The 20,358-nt window shown below is 37.1% G+C and overlaps 3 protein-coding genes across 5 annotated transcripts; all 3 read left to right on the top strand.

Annotated features, from left to right (window-relative positions):
• The first annotated feature begins 2,740 nt into the window (after positions 1-2,740).
• On the top strand, positions 2,741-5,707 carry LOC9313603 (probable anion transporter 4, chloroplastic). Of its 2 annotated transcripts, none has more exons than XM_021024370.1 (9): positions 2,741-3,277; positions 3,401-3,627; positions 3,754-4,117; positions 4,272-4,316; positions 4,394-4,540; positions 4,708-4,845; positions 4,920-4,953; positions 5,143-5,322; positions 5,438-5,707. In XM_021024370.1, the coding sequence occupies exons 1-9, from the start codon at positions 2,816-2,818 to the stop codon at positions 5,443-5,445; spliced, it is 1,605 nt and encodes a 534-aa protein (XP_020880029.1). In that variant the 5' UTR covers positions 2,741-2,815; the 3' UTR covers positions 5,446-5,707. The 2 variants fall into 2 exon arrangements, with proteins under 2 accessions (XP_020880029.1, XP_020880028.1); XM_021024369.1 differs by having other exon boundaries at positions 3,102-3,266.
• Positions 5,708-7,213: 1,506 nt separating this feature from the next.
• On the top strand, positions 7,214-12,544 carry LOC9313602 (alpha-glucan phosphorylase 2, cytosolic). The gene is made up of 16 exons (XM_002877488.2): positions 7,214-7,620; positions 7,727-7,941; positions 8,128-8,307; positions 8,392-8,568; positions 8,646-8,731; positions 8,863-9,052; positions 9,145-9,237; positions 9,464-9,648; positions 9,729-9,846; positions 9,926-10,054; positions 10,150-10,368; positions 10,449-10,652; positions 10,953-11,111; positions 11,455-11,718; positions 11,879-12,069; positions 12,192-12,544. The coding sequence occupies exons 2-16, from the start codon at positions 7,738-7,740 to the stop codon at positions 12,316-12,318; spliced, it is 2,526 nt and encodes an 841-aa protein (XP_002877534.1). The 5' UTR covers positions 7,214-7,620; positions 7,727-7,737; the 3' UTR covers positions 12,319-12,544.
• Positions 12,545-13,051: 507 nt separating this feature from the next.
• LOC9311890 (DExH-box ATP-dependent RNA helicase DExH11) lies at positions 13,052-20,349 on the top strand. 2 transcript variants are annotated; one of them, XM_021025107.1, is made up of 23 exons: positions 13,052-13,299; positions 13,827-14,084; positions 14,250-14,510; positions 14,600-14,668; positions 14,767-14,845; positions 14,942-15,123; positions 15,201-15,308; positions 15,411-15,512; positions 15,598-15,798; positions 15,934-16,044; positions 16,327-16,394; positions 16,487-16,856; positions 16,952-17,107; positions 17,203-17,313; positions 17,488-17,541; positions 17,707-17,964; positions 18,067-18,176; positions 18,366-18,519; positions 18,589-19,042; positions 19,130-19,344; positions 19,433-19,671; positions 19,764-19,890; positions 19,974-20,349. In XM_021025107.1, exons 1-23 carry the CDS (start codon positions 13,165-13,167, stop codon positions 20,184-20,186), a joined length of 4,035 nt encoding a protein of 1,344 aa, XP_020880766.1. In that variant the 5' UTR covers positions 13,052-13,164; the 3' UTR covers positions 20,187-20,349. The 2 variants fall into 2 exon arrangements, with proteins under 2 accessions (XP_020880766.1, XP_020880765.1); XM_021025106.1 differs by having other exon boundaries at positions 14,933-15,123.
• Positions 20,350-20,358: the final 9 nt, after the last annotated feature.

The following is a 20,358-nucleotide window of genomic DNA, read 5'->3' as shown; positions in this document are numbered from 1 at the left end:
CTATTTATTTACTGTAGTATTTTTCTGTCGTATTGTTTTTTGTTTTTCTGTCATTTTTTAAGGCATTATTTGTCCAAATTCTGATGCAAATTATACGGAAAAAAATCTGATGCAAATTATCCATTAAAATACTCCAAAGTTAGTAAAACAATTTCCTAGAAAATGACGTTTACAGAAATATTCGTATATGTATATTCAAGAAACAATAGGTGTGACTGGGAGTAATTAGAAGAAAAATTTACAACACACAATTTTTAGCCAAGAATCATCACTACAACACCCAACTTTGACACCCAGACCTTGTAATCATTCCCTACGACACCTAATTTTCATTATCAGACCCCAGATTCATCCTTACAACATCCAATTTGATAAACAAATCCAGAAATTATATTTTTTACAACACTAATCTTTTGTCAATCGGAGTGTCTGAAAATGTTGGGTCAGTCAGTTTTAGGATCTCGATAATAGTGTTGTTTGTAGGGTCAGTTATGAAAATTTCACTTCCTTAAACCCATTTTTTCAATTTTCTATTTGTTAAATATTTTTTCTCGTATTAATCCTTTTGTTTTTCTAGGTCACGTTCTTTTTCTTTTTTGGTGCATCATTTGTCCGATATATGATTCAAATCCATTAAAAATACTCCCAAATTACTCAAAAAAATTCGTAGAAAGTTTATTTAAGAAAATACTCTTATAACAACATTGAAGTGAAATCATGGTTTAATAGGTTTGTATCCTAGTTTAAATATAACAACATTGAAGTGAAGATTCGTGGAATTTACTTTAGTTTATGATATAAAAAATATAAAGACTGTATATTTAGCATTTGTCGCTAAAAAAATGTGTTGTTTATTTTTTACCTAATTATTTTTTTTAACAAAACGATCAAACAGTGTTGGAGACTTCAAGTAGATATTGAGGACGAGTACAAGAAATACATGAACTGAACTTTGCACATTCCCGGTTTTAGAGCTCGAACCTCTAATGTACCCGAGTCATGTTGCCGTACAGGTTCCGTTGCCTCAATGTTTGTCTCATGAACCTCGTACCATTTGGTAGTTGTTGCACTGCCAGAGTGTAATTGAATCGGACGAGGTCTCTTTGCTACAAAAAAACAGAAGATTACAAACAAAATTAAGTATATAATGAAACAAAATAAGGATTTAGAGAAAGTAGAGATGTTATTTTAGTAAGCTCACAATGGAACGCGAAGGGTTAAGATCCCAATTGTTGTTGTCTTTGTAAGGAACATCATTGAACCGGAACAGACCTAGAGTGAGGGGTACAAACGCAGTCACTCCCAAGTGGATGAGTCACAACTGCACAAAGAAAATAAGAAAATAAAAACTGAATCAGGACAAAAAGTTTATATTATTTTGATTGGTAAGCCAATCATCATATAGAAACGAATCTAATTTACTATATATTATTCTGAGATGATATATTATAGAAAACGAATCAGATCTGCTAATTAGTTTAGTGTTTTGTGAATTTATTTTCAAATCATCATTGCAGTAAGCTTTACATATATAAAAAAATTGTGGCTGAAAAAATGTGTTGTTTATTTTTTATCTAATTTTTTTTTTTTACAATAACAGAAAAATTTGTTCATTTTGTACTCCTTCCGTTTTAAATTAGTTATCGTTTTAGAAGTTAAATTTATTTTAAATTAGTTGTCGTTTTAGATTTTTAATATATATTTTTAATTTTTTAATTTTATCCATATTCTCTTAGTTTATTAATTGATTATATCACATAATACAAAACATTAATCATAGATAAAAGAAAAAAATAAATATTTTGTTAATATACGTAAAAACTTTAAACGACAATTAATTGAATACGAAAAGAATATTAACTTTCAATCAATTACATTACCAAACAAATAAAAAGTTACATTACCCACCGTCAATATTTGGCCGTTTCTATCGAGTGTCAACTCTTTGTCTTTGGATACCCTTCCAAATCAATAGGTCAAAAGTCAACTTTTTCTATTTCATTGATTGAATAGGTTTATCTGCAATGAAATCTTGGTTTAATAATTCGGTGATTTTGTTTAGTTATTAAAAATATTTGATATGCTTTTTTTTTTTTTTTTTTTTTTTTGGACAAAAAAAAATATTTGGTATGCATTATGCAATGTTTGATAAATATTTTGAATTAATTATTTAAATGAATCTATCGAGGATACGAATACAATTAAAGTGACCAACACGAGTAACATAGAGATTCGGATCTACGACAAGTTCCCAAGACAAGAGAGTAAGAGACTGTGTTCTTCAAAAAACATTGTTTATGATATTACTATTTATAACTTTTTCTTTTTGTCGACATATACAGATTTACTGTAATTTGTTCTCATTTCTGCTAAAGATTGGAATCTTCCACGTGTTTACTCCAGATATAGTGACTGACAATTATTTTTATTTATTTTTTCCATGACTTAATGAGAGTAAGATATTACAAAAATAAGGAATACTCCTCAGAATTTTTGTTCAAAAGTAATTTTCACTATAATGTTTGACAGAAACAAGGTTTTTTCTATTGAACACCCTAATTTTTTTTAAAAAATTTGCATTATATTTTTTAATCATGCTAATTGAAAAAAAGCAAGCTAATTATGAAGCCCAAAATATATGGGCCTATGAAATGATAGTGGGCCAAAGACGATACGGATGTGCCACTCCCTCGCAATCTCATCATGCGATTTGGCTGTTGCAATCCGTAGTCACCACCAAGCGAGCATCTTCTTCTTCTTCTTCTTCTTCTTCTTCACTTACCGGAATAATCGTAAGCAGCTCCGATTGGTGAAAATGTGTTGCTCTCTCTCCATACAATCTTCAATAGACTTCCGTAATCGAAGCTCCCTAAAAATCCATGGAGATCGAGCAATCTTGGATTCGAACTTACCTACACTGAGGAGGATTCCGTCTTTGCCGGAGCGAGATCGCCGGAGAAAGTTGTTACTCTGCTCCGGTAGAAGCGTAGGCTCGTTGAGATTCACCGGAAATACTGCCGTCCATTTATGTGGTATTCCGCGTCATCGATTAAGAGTGTCTTGCAGCGATGCTCGCCGTTCGCCGGAAGAGACGGCGGCGGAGATGACGGCGCAACCTAATTTTTCGGAATTTATAACGTCGGAGAGAGTGAAAGTGGTCGCGATGCTTGCGCTTGCTCTGGCGCTATGCAATGCGGATCGTGTTGTTATGTCCGTCGCGATTGTTCCTCTTTCGCTTTCTCGTGGATGGAGCAAATCATTTTCCGGTATCGTTCAGGTTATTCTTTCCAGATTTTTCAAAGAAGGCTCTTAGATTGTTTGGGGAAAATTCAGTATGAAGTTGTTCTTTGCACCAATGTTCTCTTTTGTCTAATATTTTATTGAATGTTGCTTTTGGTAGTCATCGTTTCTATGGGGATACTTAATTTCACCAATAGCTGGTGGAACTTTGGTGGACCGTTATGGCGGTAAAGTAGTCATGGCGTGGGGTGTGGCTCTGTGGTCGTTGGCTACTTTCCTTACCCCTTGGGCTGCTGATAGTTCTTTGTGGGCACTTCTTGCTGCAAGAGCTATGGTTGGAGTTGCTGAAGGAGTAGCTCTTCCTTGCATGAACAACATGGTTGCGAGGTAGTGATATTTGTTTCTCGGTATTGTTTCCAAATGTGACAGAGACACACACACATGTTTTTGAAACGAGTCAGACTCTGGTTACTGAGATTTATTGGGTTCTTAGTGATGGTACTTTTGATGTAGATGGTTTCCCTCAACAGAACGTTCAAGGGCGGTTGGTATCGCAATGGCGGGGTTTCAGCTTGGGAATGTTGTAGGACTCATGTTGTCTCCTATTCTTATGTCTCAAGGTGGTATATATGGCCCATTTGTAATATTTGGGCTATCGGGGTTCCTTTGGTTGCTCGTGTGGCTCTCTGCGACATCAAGTGCACCAGATCGACATCCTCAGATTACAAAGTCTGAACTTGAGTATATAAAGCAAAAGCAGCAACCATCTACTGGGGAGAACAAACGAAACACCACAGGTGGAATACCTCCTTTTGGACGCCTTCTCTCCAAGATGCCAACTTGGGCTGTTATAGTTGCAAATTCCATGCATAGCTGGGTATGTATAAAGATTCCTCTCAATTCAACTCTTCAATTTTGTTACGATGAGGATGTTTTGTGGAAATTGTTAGCACCAACTGCTGTGACTTCTATGATCAGGTGTTTTCCTATATGTTGGAATTCATTTAACTGACTTAATGACTTATTTCCAGGGTTTCTTTGTGATTCTTTCATGGATGCCCATATACTTCAATTCAGTAAGGCCCTAGTACCAACAAATTTAAAAATAATTTTTGTGTCTTCTTAAGAAATTTATAAGAATATTGTGTCGCAGGTATATCATGTGAACCTCAAACAAGCTGCTTGGTTTAGTGCCGTTCCATGGAGTATGATGGCTTTCACAGGATACATTGCTGGTTTTTGGTCGGATTTGTTGATACGGCGTGGTACAAGCATCACCTTAACGCGAAAAATCATGCAGGTTCGTGATTCCTGTGTCACAAGATTTCATTCAAATAAGAGGTCTCTTAGACTGAAGAGTTCTGTATACATATCAGAATGATGTTGAAGTCTTATGCAATAAATTCTGGTGCATTCAGCTTTCTGTTTCTTTTGCTGACTGGGAGTTTTTGTTTCTTGTCTTGGCAGTCCATTGGTTTCATTGGTCCTGGAATTTCTCTCATTGGTCTAACGACAGCAAAACAACCTTTAGTAGCATCAGCCTGGCTTAGTTTAGCCGTTGGGCTTAAATCATTCAGCCATTTGGGGTTTCTTATTAATCTTCAGGTATCCAAGCGTGTGATTCATACTTAACCCACTACAAATCTTGAATATCTTTTAACATTTTCTTCTCGTTTCAGGAAATTGCTCCAGAGTATTCGGGTGTTCTACATGGTACACTTTCTAATTCTCCTTCAATAGACATTGGTTTCCAGAATTCCTATTGGTTCATTATACACAGATAGCTAATTTGTTGTACCTATGAGAAGGAACTAGCCTCAGAAATTAGAATCAATCAAATTTTTGTAGGGGATCTGGAAACATTTTACCAAAAATCTCTTAACCGTTTCGGCTTTGTTTTAGGAATGTGTCTTACTGCTGGGACTTTGGCTGCGATAGTTGGCACAGTTGGAACTGGTTTCTTTGTAGAACTATTGGGCTCCTTCCAAGGATTCATCCTTCTTACAGCAATTTTGTATCTCCTTTCTGCTCTCTTTTACAACATATATGCAACTGGAGAAAGAGTCGATTTTGACACAACAGGTCCGTCACTTCTCTTATTCTCCGGGTTATGTTGTTTGCTTTTCCTGTTCTGTTTCATTCATTTTGTATCAATATTTTGCATCATTCTTATGGGTGCATATGCTGGTCTTCTTAGTTGCTTGAAGGAGACCACAAAGTCGGTTAATAGGTGGATCAGCTAGTAGAGAAGTTGCAACTCTAAATAGAATCAGCTTTTGCTCTCCAAGTAAATATCAGGAACAAGATATATCTCGGCTTTGTACAGAAACTAGGAACTAGACTATCTCCCCTGGTAATCTCCTTGATAAATAATGAAAAAATGTACCAAGTTTTCTATGTTCAGTGTCATGAAACGCCTTTGAGAAGATAATGGAAAGTTCCCATTATTTGTATTATTTGTTTGTTATACGGTTCAATGGTATATATATAGAGGAGGATTTTCATCAAATATTGTAATGTAACTAGACTTTAACCCGCGGTACACCGCGGGGCTATATTTTCTTAAAAAAATCAAAATGTAATTTGTTTGATAGATTATTTTGATTGTTAATTTTAGGATTTCACCCGTGGTATACGATCTTTTATAAATATCAACCCAAACCCGTCCCATCATATCACCCGTGAAATTAAACATTATTTAGTTATTTTTCTTTTTAATAATACTTTTATTTAAAAGCTATATAATTCAAGTCAATTTAAAAATTTCTTTTAAATGGTTCCCATAAGATATATATACATATATATTAAATTTGTATAGAGTTGAAATAATATTAATATTACAAATTTTTTATATAATTTAAATATTATAAATATTTTTAAAAATATGTAATATATATTTTTTGTTATTGAATAAGAGGATATTATGTGTAAGAAATGTAGAAAATAAGAGTTTAATATTTTTATTATGGAGTCGCAAAAAAAATCTTTTATTTCTATACATGTTATTCATTTATTAATAATAAAAGAAAACAAATCCTTTAAATTAGATATTAACTAAAATAAACGCACCATAATTACTTATTAAGTAACAACCAATAAATTTCACCAAAAAATAGGTAACAACCAATAAATTCTAAACGCAGTAATTAAAGAATGAGATATTAAAAAAATATATCAAATAAGATATAAAAATCTTAAAATAATTGAACATCTAAATAATTTAATTGTTAGTGTCGATTTTAATGCCTTCATTAATGTGGATTTTTTTTTTTTACAGAAAAATATTTCCTAAAGATTATCACATTAATGACTCAGAAAATTAAGGAAGATATGAATTTATGATTCTCGAAATCGTATTGGTAATATCTTTAAGTAATATTTTTCAAATTTAAATAATTAATGCCAATGGCATTCATCCGTAAATAAGGTCCAACTTCAGGATTTATTTGCTAAAAGTCATTCAAAAATGTATATATAGATATAGATATAGATATAGATAGATAGTTAGATTGAGTAAGGGCACGGAAGCAGAGAAAAGTGAAGTTGCAGGTGCGGATCCGTGATTTGGGACCTTGATGTTCGCGCACTTTCTCTTCTTCGTGATGTGCATACACACGTGTTCGTGTACCTCAGTCCTGTTAATAATTTCCCACTTTAGTCCTTTCATTAATACGTAAGCGAGCCACTACGTTTGGATTTTACTCAAATTGGTTCCCTTTTCATTCTTTTTTTTAAACAGCTTCTATCATTGATTAGTGAGAACAGTGATCCTCATGGAGGATGTTTACAAGCCAAATAGGTACATAATACTCATAATAGGTTCCCTTTTCATTCTTTTCTTTGCCAAAATCCCCTTAAAAATCACTTATTTTCTTTTATTTTTTATTTTTTTGCATCACTATTTTCTTTAATGAATGGCCACATTGCGTTATCAATATTTATTTCTTACTAAACTCTTCTTGAAAATGATCAATGGTCCCCAACTACGAATACAATGGTGTTCTTTTTGCACGAAAATAATATTAAGGGTGTTGCTAACTAAAAAACAAATAGATGTGGGTGCTGCTTTTAGATATTTTCAATAAAAATTACAAAAAGTTCTTCTGAGCTTCCTCTGACACATAAAAACCTTCACTTCACTCTCTCTTTTCTTGTGATCCGCACACTTTCAATCCTTCCAGAAAAAAGAAAACAAATCGCCAAAATTCACTAAACAGAAAATCAAATAAAAAACAAGGAAAATTACGTAATTGTCATTCACCTTCTCAAAAATATCTTACGCTTCTTTTTTAGTATATACTGATTCTCCATAGTATCTTCTCCCTTATTAAGCTCTGAAGTGTTTGCTCCTCTCTTTCCAGATTCCGGTTTCGAAATTTGGTAATTGCTCGCTAATCTTAGTTTTGTGAAATTATATTCGAATGTCACTCTAATTTTAGATTTTATTTTGTGTTAAGTAATTTTTGAATACTGTGGTTGTTTTCAGGGAGATAAGCGATGGCAAACGCGAATGGAAAAGCTGCGACTAGTTTACCGGAGAAAATCTCGGCGAAGGCGAATCCAGAGGCGAATGAAGCTACGGAGATCGCTGGGAATATCATCTACCACGCCAAGTACAGTCCACATTTCTCTCCATTGAAGTTCGGTCCTGAGCAAGCTCTCTACGCTACCGCAGAGAGCCTTCGCGATCGTCTCATTCAGGTAAATCATCAAGTGATTTCTGGACTGTTCCATAAGTATATATATATATATATATATATATATATATATATATATATATATATATATATATATATATATATATATATATATATATATATATATATATCTGTGTATGAGAGTGATGTAAACATGAGGTTAAGGTGGCTTGTGTGAATTGTTTTGCAGCTGTGGAATGAGACTTATGTTCATTTTAACAAAGTGGATCCAAAACAAACTTACTACTTGTCAATGGAGTATCTCCAAGGTCGTGCTTTGACAAATGCCATTGGGAATTTGAATCTTCAAGGTCCATATGCTGATGCACTACGTAAGCTGGGTTATGAGCTTGAGGAGATAGCCGAGCAGGTACTTTTAAGTTACCATTTTCCTCTTTGAAGACTTTGAGGCATTTATTGGAGATGTTTCAGTATTTGTGTCATGAAATTGCAGGAGAAAGATGCAGCTCTGGGAAATGGTGGATTAGGGAGACTTGCCTCGTGCTTCTTGGATTCGATGGCAACTCTAAATTTGCCTGCTTGGGGTTATGGGTTGAGGTACAGACATGGGCTGTTTAAGCAAATAATCACAAAGAAAGGTCAAGAAGAGATTCCAGAGGACTGGCTTGAGGTGACGATTATCAGTGTGGTGATTTCAACAGATGGTTTTGAGACTGTAACTCATCCTCTTTTAATGGGAATTTGCAGAAATTCAGCCCGTGGGAAATTGTGCGGCACGACGTGGTATTCCCTGTCAGATTTTTTGGCAAGGTGCAAATAAATCCGGATGGATCGTAAGTATTCTTACATGACTGTACTTGAAATTTCTGTGCATATACACTAATGAGTTTTGCTATGTTGTTCTCTGTTTTTTTCATCGAGCTTGCTGTTAAGCATCCCAATGGATCAATTGGCTATTTTGCAGACGGAAATGGGTAGGTGGTGATGTTGTACAAGCTCTTGCTTATGACGTGCCAATCCCGGGATATAACACAAAGAACACAATCAGTCTCCGTCTCTGGGAAGCAAAAGCTAGAGCGGAGGATCTTGATCTTTTTCAGTTCAACGAAGGAGAATATGAATTGGCTGCACAGCTACATTCTCGAGCTCAACAGGTTATGACCCGTCATTTTTACCTACTGCTCCATCTTCTTTTGCTTTGTGGCTTTTTGTTTCTCTCTAACAATGAAGTTGTATATATGTGCAGATTTGCACTGTGTTATATCCAGGAGATGCTACCGAGAATGGGAAGTTATTACGGTTAAAACAGCAGTTCTTTCTCTGCAGTGCTTCTCTTCAGGTTTGTCAATTTGGTTGTAGGTTCCTTTCATTTTCTTCATTTCTCTGATGGATGTTATTATGGGCTGTAAACGGTTAATAGCGGGCAAATAAAAATATGATAAAATTTCATGTTGGCATATTAACTGGTAAAAGAATTCCAAAAAACTACCACAAGTGCATTACCTTCAATTCAACTGATTCATGATTTTAATATTTCCTCTTCACAATATTGGAACCCATTGCAGGATATTATATCAAGATTTCATGAGAGGAGTACGGCCGAAGGCAGCCGGAAATGGTCAGACTTTCCAAGCAAAGTTGCTGTTCAAATGAACGACACACACCCAACTCTTGCAATCCCTGAGCTCATGCGATTGCTAATGGATGACAATGGACTTGGCTGGGATGAGGCTTGGGATGTGACATCAAGGTAAAACATTTATGCATGAAACCTTTTAATATTTCCATTTTTCACACTTTTCTGCTGTGACTTATTTATATGGTTTACAGGACCGTTGCTTACACCAATCACACTGTCCTTCCTGAAGCGTTGGAGAAATGGTCACAATCGTTGATGTGGAAGCTTCTTCCTCGCCATATGGAAATAATTGAAGAGATTGACAAGAGGGTATTTTGCTGATCATTCTAAGGATTCGTTACGGTCATCTGTTGCAACTTGCAATAATAGAATATTTACTATTCTGCAGTTTGTGCAAACCATTCGCGATACACGAGTTGATCTTGAGGATAAGATTTCAAGTTTGAGCATCTTAGACAACAATCCACAAAAGCCTGTGGTGAGAATGGCTAACTTATGTGTAGTATCCTCACATACGGTAAGTGGCCCCACTGTCAAAATTATGTTATATTGTTTCTAAATCCTATGCAGTCTTTTTGGTTTCAAGTGCTCAGTATGAGGGCCTTTTCGCAGGTGAATGGAGTTGCTCAGTTACACAGTGATATCTTGAAGGCTGAGTTATTCGCAGACTATGTCTCAATATGGCCAAACAAATTTCAAAACAAGACTAATGGCATCACACCTCGAAGGTGGCTACGTTTCTGCAGCCCTGAGCTCAGTGATATAATCACAAAGTGGTTGAAAACTGACAAATGGATCACCGATCTTGACCTACTTACTGGTCTTCGGCAGGTCTGATTTTTATTTATTTGATACCAGATCTGCAATTGGGTTTTTATCTTGTCTTCTGATGTTATCTTTTCTTCTTATAGTTTGCTGACAATGAAGAACTCCAATCTGAATGGGCTTCTGCAAAGACAGCCAATAAGAAACGTTTGGCTCAATATATAGAGCGTGTGACTGGTGTTAGTATCGATCCAACAAGCTTATTTGACATACAAGTTAAGCGTATCCACGAATACAAGAGGCAGCTGATGAACATTCTTGGGGTAATATACAGATTCAAGAAACTAAAGGTATACTTGGCTAACCCATTTATGTGGATTCCTAGTAGTTTTTCTATGTTTCCCCCTTGTGTTAAAAGTTATCGTAGACCTGTAAAAGAGTTCAGATACTTCAGGGTATTCCCTTTCCTCCGGCTAAATTTTATCTTGAGTTTTCTATATGTTGTTTCCAGCCAAAGCTCATAAAACTACTTTTGCAGTTTTTTATACCTTAACCAGAGGAAAAGGTCCTTAACCCACCGCAATTCTAATATTTGGCGGCAAGGCATATATTATTTTTGTGACATTCTCTTGTGCAACTGAATGTTACAGGAGATGAAGCCTGAGGAAAGGAAGAAAACAGTTCCTCGTACTGTCATGATTGGGGGTAAAGCATTTGCAACATATACAAATGCAAAACGGATAGTGAAGCTGGTGAATGATGTGGGTGACGTTGTTAACAGCGATCCAGAGGTCAACGAATACCTAAAGGTAACACTGCTTGACTCTTCTTAAAACGTTTTACATGTAACTTAGAGGTGGGGAAGCATGATGCTTGCTTGCCATTTTTGATCAGATTTGTCAATATTAGACGCATCTCTCAAGATGAACTCAGTTTCTTTTGGTGAAATCTAATGACTAATGCTACTCAAGCCTCCTTTCTGAACTTGGTTTCTTTTGGTTAAGTCTAATGCTACTCAAGCCTCCTTTCGAGAGTGAGGCTTTCTTATTGTAGTCACACAGATGCATATGCAATAAATCACTTATCCACTTTTATTTTACTGAACATGGCTTGAAGAAGTTTTAACTGGTTTTCACGAATTTGCCTCTTTAGGTGGTATTTGTTCCAAACTACAATGTCACTGTAGCAGAGATGCTTATACCCGGAAGTGAGCTATCTCAACACATCAGCACAGCAGGCATGGAGGCAAGTGGTACCAGCAATATGAAATTCGCTCTCAACGGTTGCCTTATCATAGGAACCCTTGATGGGGCTAATGTTGAGATAAGAGAGGAGGTTGGCGAAGAAAATTTCTTTCTTTTTGGTGCAACAGCTGATCAGGTCCCTCGACTGCGTAAAGAAAGAGAAGACGGACTGGTATGTCACTCTCTCCTTTTCTCCCTTACATAATTTTTGTCTTTGTGGAACAAATGCGAGGCACCATACCATGAAGAGCCTTATAATGAAATCTCCATATGCTTCTGTACTTTCTCTGAGACTGACATGAAATGTTTATGTGGCTGTCAAAACTTATCAGTTCAAACCCGATCCTCGGTTCGAAGAGGCAAAGCAGTTTGTCAAAAGTGGAGTGTTTGGGAGCTACGATTATGGTCCGCTCCTTGATTCTCTTGAGGGTAACACAGGTTTTGGACGTGGTGATTACTTCCTGGTTGGGTATGACTTCCCCAGCTACATGGATGCTCAGGCCAAAGTTGATGAAGCTTATAAGTAAGTCCATCTCTTAAACCAACTTGACCTTTCAGAAGCTTTTTTAAGTTTATACAGAAACTGAATTCATATGAATATTCAAGTTCTTCAATGTGAAATGTTGTCATAATGTGTTGTGACAGGGACCGGAAGGGGTGGCTGAAAATGTCGATATTGAGCACAGCCGGGTCAGGAAAGTTCAGCAGTGACCGTACAATAGCTCAATATGCCAAAGAGATTTGGAACATTGAGGCTTGTCCTGTTCCCTAAGTCCTTGTATCGTTCGCACAGACGATACCTTCCTTACCAAGGCATCTCCATATCCACACAGTTCCAAAGTCGATATTACTTATATCAGATCTCATAAGAATATAACCAAAATAAATGATAAACCTTTTCGTATGTATATGTTCACGATGTTTGCAATATTTTAATTTTACTCAAGGAAAACGTTCTGTAAAATGCTATATGAATGAATGAATTTGGTTTAATGATTGATTTTTGTCCCACTCTGAAGAAGCAGAGCTTGAGTAGCCTAGTTGTTGCTTGATCTTCATGAAGAGACTTGATGGAGATGTTATCAGAAACTAAAACTATTACAGAACAGACAATCCAAAAAGTGAACTCATTATATGTTTTAGAATACTTATCCAACAAACCTTGCTTAACATGTAACGGCCATTACAGAGCCCAAAAATTCATGACTGTTTTTTTTTTGGACAGTTTTTGTAGAGTGAAACTATTTTTTTAAGGAGGTTTTAAACACATCCCAAAACTTTTGCTTTTGCTTTCTGTGAAGTATGTCTGCTGATTGAGAATCTTTTGCGTTTTGACGATTCACCAAACTCAAAAATATCATGGAAATTTTTGATATTCTATAATACTTTAATTCTGTTGATCTCGAAAATATAACTATTTGTTAGAAAGTGGGCCAAAATAAGAGCCCATAAGAAGATATATAAAGACAGCACACATTACTAATTTGTAGCTATCAAACGGCACGGCGTTCCATAGTCGCAGAACTCAACCGGAGTTCACCGGACCCTCCCAGACGGATCGCTGAGAGAGTAAGAATACTTGGGAATGCGAAGAAGATAACGATATAGAGAAAGCACTATGAACAGAGTCCAAGCAGGCAATGAGCTCGGCTTCCGGGTCGGATTCTCCGGTCATGGTGGTCACCTCCGCGTCGAGCCTCTTTACACGGCCGAGAGAGACGACGCCGTGAACTCACTTCCCGATTTCGTATCCGTAAGTTTTCTGATTAAGCGGCACGAACACTTGATCACGTCTTCAAAATTGGGTTCGCTTAGGCATTGAATTGTGATGCAATTTGATTTTGTATTGCTAGTAGCTGTGCGTTTCTGTATTGTAGTTACTAGGTCTTAGTGTGATTTTGCTCAGTGTTTCCCTCAACAATCCTAATGGAACTAGAAATTTATTGGATTATCAGTTTGCTTGATTAGGGAAGAGTTACTTAGAGTTGTATCATGTATTATGTGGTGAAGAAAGGAAACAACAGTAGCTATTTTTCTGAAAATCTCATGTGGTGAGAGGTGTAAATCATTAGAAATTCTTGTTTAATGGTAGTTATCAGTGACATGAGAAACTCCAGATTATGTATCCAATGGTGGATGCTCTTACATGTTCAGATTTGCACGCTGATGTCGTGTTTCTTCTTTTCTTCCTATCCAAGTATTTACCAATTCTTGGTCATTAGTAAAGCTTTATGGCTTCGGACATGCTTATTTACGTTTGCGTATATGCTTGTTTCTCAGCCTCCTGCATTTGCCAAGGAAACAAAAGAATCAATAAAGAAACATATTGAGGAGAAATATCTCCTACCAAGACTGGAACCGGATCAATTTTCTGCTGAAAAAGCTGAGAATCAGTGGGATTTTGATTGGTTTTCCAGGGTGAAGGTGCCCCTTCAACCCTCTTTGCCAAGGTCCGTTGTGGTTCCGACTTGGGAGTTGCCATTCAGGCGTCAAAAAGTGGATACTGAGAATGGAGCGTGGGAGCCAAAATCAGTGGAGGTAACTCATTTCTATCTCTTCAAAACGTGAATTATATTAAATAAACTAGTTCATTTAGACAGTGATATTCTCCGAGAGTCTGGAACATTTTCGTAGAAGAATGACCAGCTATTAGCTTTCTGTTTCTGACTCTAGTTGGAGAAATGGATTGTCATATTATCTTAGGTGGATTTGTCAGAACAAATGTATGGAGATCAAGATTCTGGATTTTTTCCACGAATGGTAGGACCTCCGAAGGATTTTCTGAGAGGAAGTGTCAACAATCGCCCTTTCCGTCCAGGTGGCTTGGAGGATTCGCAGTCTTCAGAGAGAGTCCTTCCAGAGGGTGTCTCTAGTGGCCAATGGGTACAGGAATTGCTAAATGGGGGTCCTGCTCAAACTGTTCCTCCTAGTTTTAAGCAGAGTTTAGATCTTGGAGATCTGATGGTATGTTATCCTATGATATCACTATCTAATTTTGTAATTTATGATTCAGTGTTAATTGATTCTTCCTTTTTTTCTTTTATACTTTAAAGCCATATCCCCAAACATGGAGTGTTTATGAGGATCAGAGTTCACATGGCAATGCTTCTGATGAAAATTCGGTCTGTAGATCAATGTCACTGGTGTACATAAAATTATTTTACATTTAGATGTGGTAATAAACTCCTTTTTACTGTCCTCGCATTATAAATACCTCCAGAGCAAGTTGTCTATTCAGTTTGACGATCTGTTTAAGAAGGCATGGGAAGAAGATACTTTCTCCGAACTTGAGAGAGATGGTGTGTTTAATCATTCATGTTCAATTTCTATAATCGTCACATACATTTGATTTTTATATTTTTCGGATAATCAAAACTGTCATGAAGATCATACAGCTGGATCTGAGTCTCCAAAGGCAGAAGCTGAACCCGAAGCTAAAGCGAGCATAAGCAATGAAGTCAGCAAGGGACTAGAGACTGACATCACTGTGCTGGATGAGATTTTGTCATCAGCAAAAACAGCAATATTGACGGACGAGGCAGTTACTGGGAACAGCGATAAACAACTACTGAAAGAGGTAAGAATCTGGATTTTGCATTTTGAGATTTCATTTTCCCACTTATAAACGTGATTTGGGGTGTGTTCTTTTTTTAGGGATGGGCCACGAAAGGAGATAGCCAAGACATTGCAGACCGGTTTTATGAGCTTGTTCCTGACATGGCGATTGAATTCCCTTTCGAATTGGACAACTTTCAGAAGGAGGTATTTCCCTAGACTTTAAATTTATGGATGTTTGAGGAACGTGCCTGGTTTATCTTTTACTTGTGAGTTTTCAGTAAATAACTAAGTGTCTTATGCCTACAGGCTATCTGTTGTTTAGAAAAGGGGGAGTCTGTTTTTGTAGCAGCACATACATCAGCGGGGAAGACAGTTGTTGCAGAATATGCATTCGCTTTGGCCACCAAGGTAGAGAATTCTTTAGAACATCGATCACATTCGTATTTTAGATTTCTTTGTTCTGTTCGCTGATCAATTTCCCCCCTTTGTTCAGCACTGTACACGAGCTGTTTATACTGCTCCAATTAAAACCATCAGCAACCAAAAATACAGAGATTTTTGTGGGAAGTTTGATGTAGGACTTCTCACAGGTGATGTTAGCATAAGGCCAGAGGCATCTTGTCTGATCATGACTACTGAAATATTAAGGTCAATGCTTTATCGTGGTGCTGATATCATACGTGATATAGAATGGGTAAAAGAGCTTTCTGATGTTTGACTTTCTTTTGAGTTTGATATTGTACTCAAATCGCTCCATTTCTAAGAAGCCTTTGTAGTTCTGTGTGAAACTCCAATCACGTGACCTTGTTGCCGTTCCTCTTACTGGCAGGTTATATTTGATGAAGTTCACTATGTCAATGACGTAGAGAGAGGGGTTGTTTGGGAAGAAGTCATCATCATGTTGCCAAGGCATATAAATTTTGTCCTCCTTTCTGCAACGGTACTTCTTAATGCAACAATGTGCATGCGTTTAGAAATTTCTAGTTCTTTTGTTTTTCATGCAACTAATCTTTGCCTATGAATTTTCTCGTGAGATGAGTTTGAAAGGAGTAGGTGAATTTTGTTGTTTTTTTTTTGCGTTGGGTCTCTGTTGGTCACGTTCCTTATGAACTAACCCTTCAGTTTCTCGCATATATGGAGATACATATGGCTTCATGGTTATTTTCCCATCCTTTTTTCCCCCATGTGCCTCTGAACTTATAACATGTATAATTTCTTGTAGGTGCCAAACACATTTGAATTTGCTGATTGGATTGGCCGAACAAAACAAAAAGAGATACGTGTTACTGGGTGAGATATAATGTATCCTGGTTAACTAATTGTTAATTTAATGATTGATATTGAAGTTATTAATTTCATATTTGTATGGGTTTTGTTATCAGCACGACAAAAAGACCAGTTCCCCTAGAGCATTGTCTATTTTATTCTGGAGAACTCTACAAAGTTTGTGAGAATGAAGTTTTTATTCCTAAAGGGATAAAGGATGCTAAAGATTCACAAAAGAAGAAGACTTCAAATGCAGTTAGTGTCGCTCCTAAACAGTATACGGGATCTTCAGCTCATCAAGATGGGAACAAATCTCAGAAACATGAAGCTCATTCTCGTGGCAAGCAGAATAAACACTCAAGTGCAAAAGATGTGGGAAAATCCTCTTACAGTGGTAACAGTCAGAACAATGGGGCATTTAGACGATCAGCAGCTTCAAATTGGTTACTGCTTATCAACAAGCTCTCAAAAAAGTCCCTATTGCCAGTATGTTAGATGTCGCTTTTGTTTCTTATATTCAATCTTAGTGTTGTCCATTCTGGTCGTTATGTCTAACTTTTTAATTTTTCCTTTCCCATTAGGTGGTTGTCTTCTGTTTCTCGAAGAATTATTGTGATAGGTGTGCCGACGCCTTGACTGGGACCGATCTCACCAGTAGCTCTGAGAAAAGTGAAATCCGTCTCTTTTGCGATAAAGCATTTTCAAGATTGAAAGGGTCTGATCGGAATTTACCTCAGGTTGGTTATCTTAAGACTTTCCTGTCTTCTCACATTAAATTTATAGAGGTACCTTGGTTTCCTACACATTAACTGTGGGGGGACACATTTTATAGGTTCTCAGAGTCCAAAGCTTACTTCATAGAGGAATTGGTGTTCATCATGCTGGGCTGCTTCCAATTGTAAAGGAAGTTGTTGAAATGCTTTTTTGCCGTGGTGTTATTAAGGTAGGCTTAAAGACTCTGGGACTTGTGTTATTATTTGAGCCTACCCCATTAATACAACGCTGGAGTTAATAGTTATCTATGCTTATGGTTACTGCTATTAGGACATCTAATTGCCATGTTTTCGTTATCTTCCGAAACGCTTCAGGTAATCTTTTTTTATTAATCTTCCTGCAGGTGCTATTTTCAACGGAGACATTTGCCATGGGGGTCAATGCTCCAGCTAGAACGGTGAGGCTATTTCGATTTTTATTACTAATGTTAATCTGATGCTACAATGTTAAGTGGGTTATTCTTTACACATAGGTATCTTCGTATCATGTGGGGGAACAAGTGTGGGTATTCTGATAAGCATATTATTCATATAAATAACTTCTCCACGATATTTCGCTACAGGTCGTTTTTGATGCTTTGAGGAAGTTTGATGGCAAGGAATTTAGACAATTGCTTCCTGGAGAGTACACTCAAATGGCAGGACGTGCTGGCAGAAGAGGACTGGACAAAACGGGCACAGTTGTTGTCATGTGTCGCGATGAAGTTCCAGATGAGAGTGATCTGAGGCGTGTAATTGTTGGAAGCGCAACAAGACTAGAATCTCAGTTTCGACTAACCTACATAATGATCCTCCATCTTTTACGTGTTGAAGAATTGAAGGTATCTCAATGTCTGGACCATTGATCTGCCATGGGTATTGCTACCAAGCCTTTTTCTTGACTTTTTCTGACTCGCCAGTTTTCAAATGGTTGTTATTGTTAGGTGGAGGACATGCTTAAAAGAAGTTTTGCTGAATTCCATGCCCAGAAGAAACTGCCCGAGAAACAACAGCTTCTCATGAGAAAACGTTCTCTACCAATCAAAAATATCGAGTAAGGCCAAACCCTCATCTTACTGATACTTGAAAGACTGAAAACCTACTGAATTTTTACTCTGATGGATCGCCAAGCTTTTTGTAGTCTCCGTAGAATTGTAATGAACTCATTTATTCTATTATCTTGTTTGTGTCACCTCTGTATTCAACTTCTATGTAGAGCTGATCTATTGATTTATTCATCCAGATGTATTAAAGGTGAACCGGCAATTGAAGATTACTATGACATGTATATGGAAGCAAATGAATATAACAACAAGATGTCGGAAGCAGTAATGCAGTCTCCTTATGCCCAGAATTTTCTTGTACCAGGAAGAGTAGTGGTCATGAAATCTGGAACGGTGAGACCCTGTCTCCACCACTCTTTTATCTGGTTCATAAATTGGTTTCTCATGTGTGTAATTTTACAGGGCATAGACAATTTACTCGGAGTCGTTCTGAAGGGACCTTCCAACACTAACAGACAATATGTTGTTTTGGTGACAAAATCTGAAATACCGCCACCAGAGAAAAATATGGTCAGCATTGGCAAGAAAAGCTCAGAGCCTTCTCAAGGTTATTTTATTGCGCCCAAATCAAAACGTGGTTTTGAAGAAGAATTTTATACAAAGCCGAGCTCTCGTAAAGGTTCCGTTGTGATAAAGATAGAGCTCCCGTACCATGGAGTCGCTGCTGGTGTAGGTTACGAGGCTAAAGGGTTTGATAACAAAGAATTTTTGTGCATATGCGATAGCAAGATAAAGATTGATCAGGTGCGCCTACTCGAGGATGGGAACAAGTCAGCTTTTTCTCAGACGGTTCAACAGCTTTTGGATCTGAAATCAGACGGAAACAAGTATCCTCCTCCTCTAGACCCAATAAAAGGTTCTTAAACTAGATTATAACCATGTATCAGTTTTTCCTGCTTTAAATTCATTTCCCTCTTAAATTCATTTCATGATTCTATTTCAGATTTGAAGCTGAAAGATGCTGAGAGTGTGGAGACGTACTATAAATGGACCAGCCTATTGCAAAAGATGTCCATGAATAAGTGCCACGGTTGTGTCAAATTGGAAGAGCACATGAAGTTAGCTAGGGAGATTAAGAAGCATAAGACGGATCTCAAAGATCTTGAATTTCAAATGTCCGATGAAGCCCTATTACAGATGCCTGCGTTTCAGGGCCGGGTACGTTCAAATGAGAAATTCCACTTGCATTTTACTCTTATATATGATGATTTAGAGTAACATGTAGAGCTCTAATCTCTTTTTGCAGATCGATGTTCTGAAGAACATTGGGTGTATAGATGATGACCTCGTCGTCCAAATCAAAGGCCGTGTCGCTTGCGAGATGAATTCTGGGGAAGAGTTGATTTGCACTGTATGTCTGTTCGAGAATCAATTCGAAGAATTAGAACCAGAAGAAGCAGTGGCTATAATGTCTGCCTTTGTCTTCCAACAGAAAAACACTTCAGCGCCTTCCCTTACTTCTAAGCTGGCTAAGGCTAAACAAAGGTTTGTTTCGATCACTCTCTTTCCCTTCTCATATTTACTAACAGTAATTGATCTGACCTGATCGATCTAATCATTGATCCTCTTTTGCATAGACTCTATGATACAGCAATCAGACTTGGTGAACTTCAAGCTCAGTACAATTTACAAATAGACCCTGAAGAATATGCCCAGGAGAATCTCAAATTCGGTCTGGTCGAAGTCGTCTATGAGTGGGCAAAGGTTTGTTGTAACCAGAGAGCTATCTTTCTTCAACATTGCGCAATTCACACATTTTTTTGATCATATATTCTTGATTTTATCAGGGGACTCCATTTGCAGAGATATGTGAACTGACGGATGTCCCAGAAGGTCTGATAGTTCGAACCATTGTGAGATTGGATGAGACGTGCCGTGAGTTCAAGAACGCAGCCGCCATTATGGGGAACTCAGCGTTACACAAGAAAATGGATGCGGCTTCAAATGCTATAAAACGTGACATCGTCTTTGCGGCTAGTCTGTATGTGACTGGAGTATAAGATTTGATTATAAATCTGACCAGATACGCTTCTCACTTAACTTGAAATTCAAATCACTAAACATGTCTGCAACGATGTTGATCGTTAAATGTCTTAAACTCCTGCAGAATCTGTAAGGCAGTTCCTTGACCCATAGAATATAGTCGTTAAATTTTTCGTTAAAGCTTCTGTT

This window comes from Arabidopsis lyrata (assembly GCF_000004255.2).
Source record: "Arabidopsis lyrata subsp. lyrata unplaced genomic scaffold ARALYscaffold_5, whole genome shotgun sequence".
Taxonomy (NCBI): domain Eukaryota; kingdom Viridiplantae; phylum Streptophyta; class Magnoliopsida; order Brassicales; family Brassicaceae; genus Arabidopsis; species Arabidopsis lyrata.
This window is presented reverse-complemented; position numbering and strand designations above follow the sequence as displayed.

Excerpts from the sequence above, each read along its gene's own strand:
- LOC9313602 (XM_002877488.2), top strand. The coding sequence starts at position 7,738 with ATGGCAAACGCGAATGGAAAAGCTGCGACTAGTTTACCGGAGAAAATC. Across the intron at positions 7,942-8,127 it reads TTCGCGATCGTCTCATTCAG|CTGTGGAATGAGACTTATGT; the intron begins GTAAATCATCAA and ends ATTGTTTTGCAG. Across the intron at positions 9,238-9,463 it reads TCTGCAGTGCTTCTCTTCAG|GATATTATATCAAGATTTCA; the intron begins GTTTGTCAATTT and ends AACCCATTGCAG.
- LOC9313603 (XM_021024370.1), top strand. The coding sequence starts at position 2,816 with ATGTGTTGCTCTCTCTCCATACAATCTTCAATAGACTTCCGTAATCGA. Across the intron at positions 4,118-4,271 it reads CAAATTCCATGCATAGCTGG|GGTTTCTTTGTGATTCTTTC; the intron begins GTATGTATAAAG and ends ACTTATTTCCAG. Across the intron at positions 4,846-4,919 it reads GGTTTCTTATTAATCTTCAG|GAAATTGCTCCAGAGTATTC; the intron begins GTATCCAAGCGT and ends TTCTCGTTTCAG.
- LOC9311890 (XM_021025106.1), top strand. The coding sequence starts at position 13,165 with ATGAACAGAGTCCAAGCAGGCAATGAGCTCGGCTTCCGGGTCGGATTC. Across the intron at positions 16,045-16,326 it reads TTGTCCTCCTTTCTGCAACG|GTGCCAAACACATTTGAATT; the intron begins GTACTTCTTAAT and ends AATTTCTTGTAG. Across the intron at positions 17,108-17,202 it reads CTGATCGGAATTTACCTCAG|GTTCTCAGAGTCCAAAGCTT; the intron begins GTTGGTTATCTT and ends CACATTTTATAG.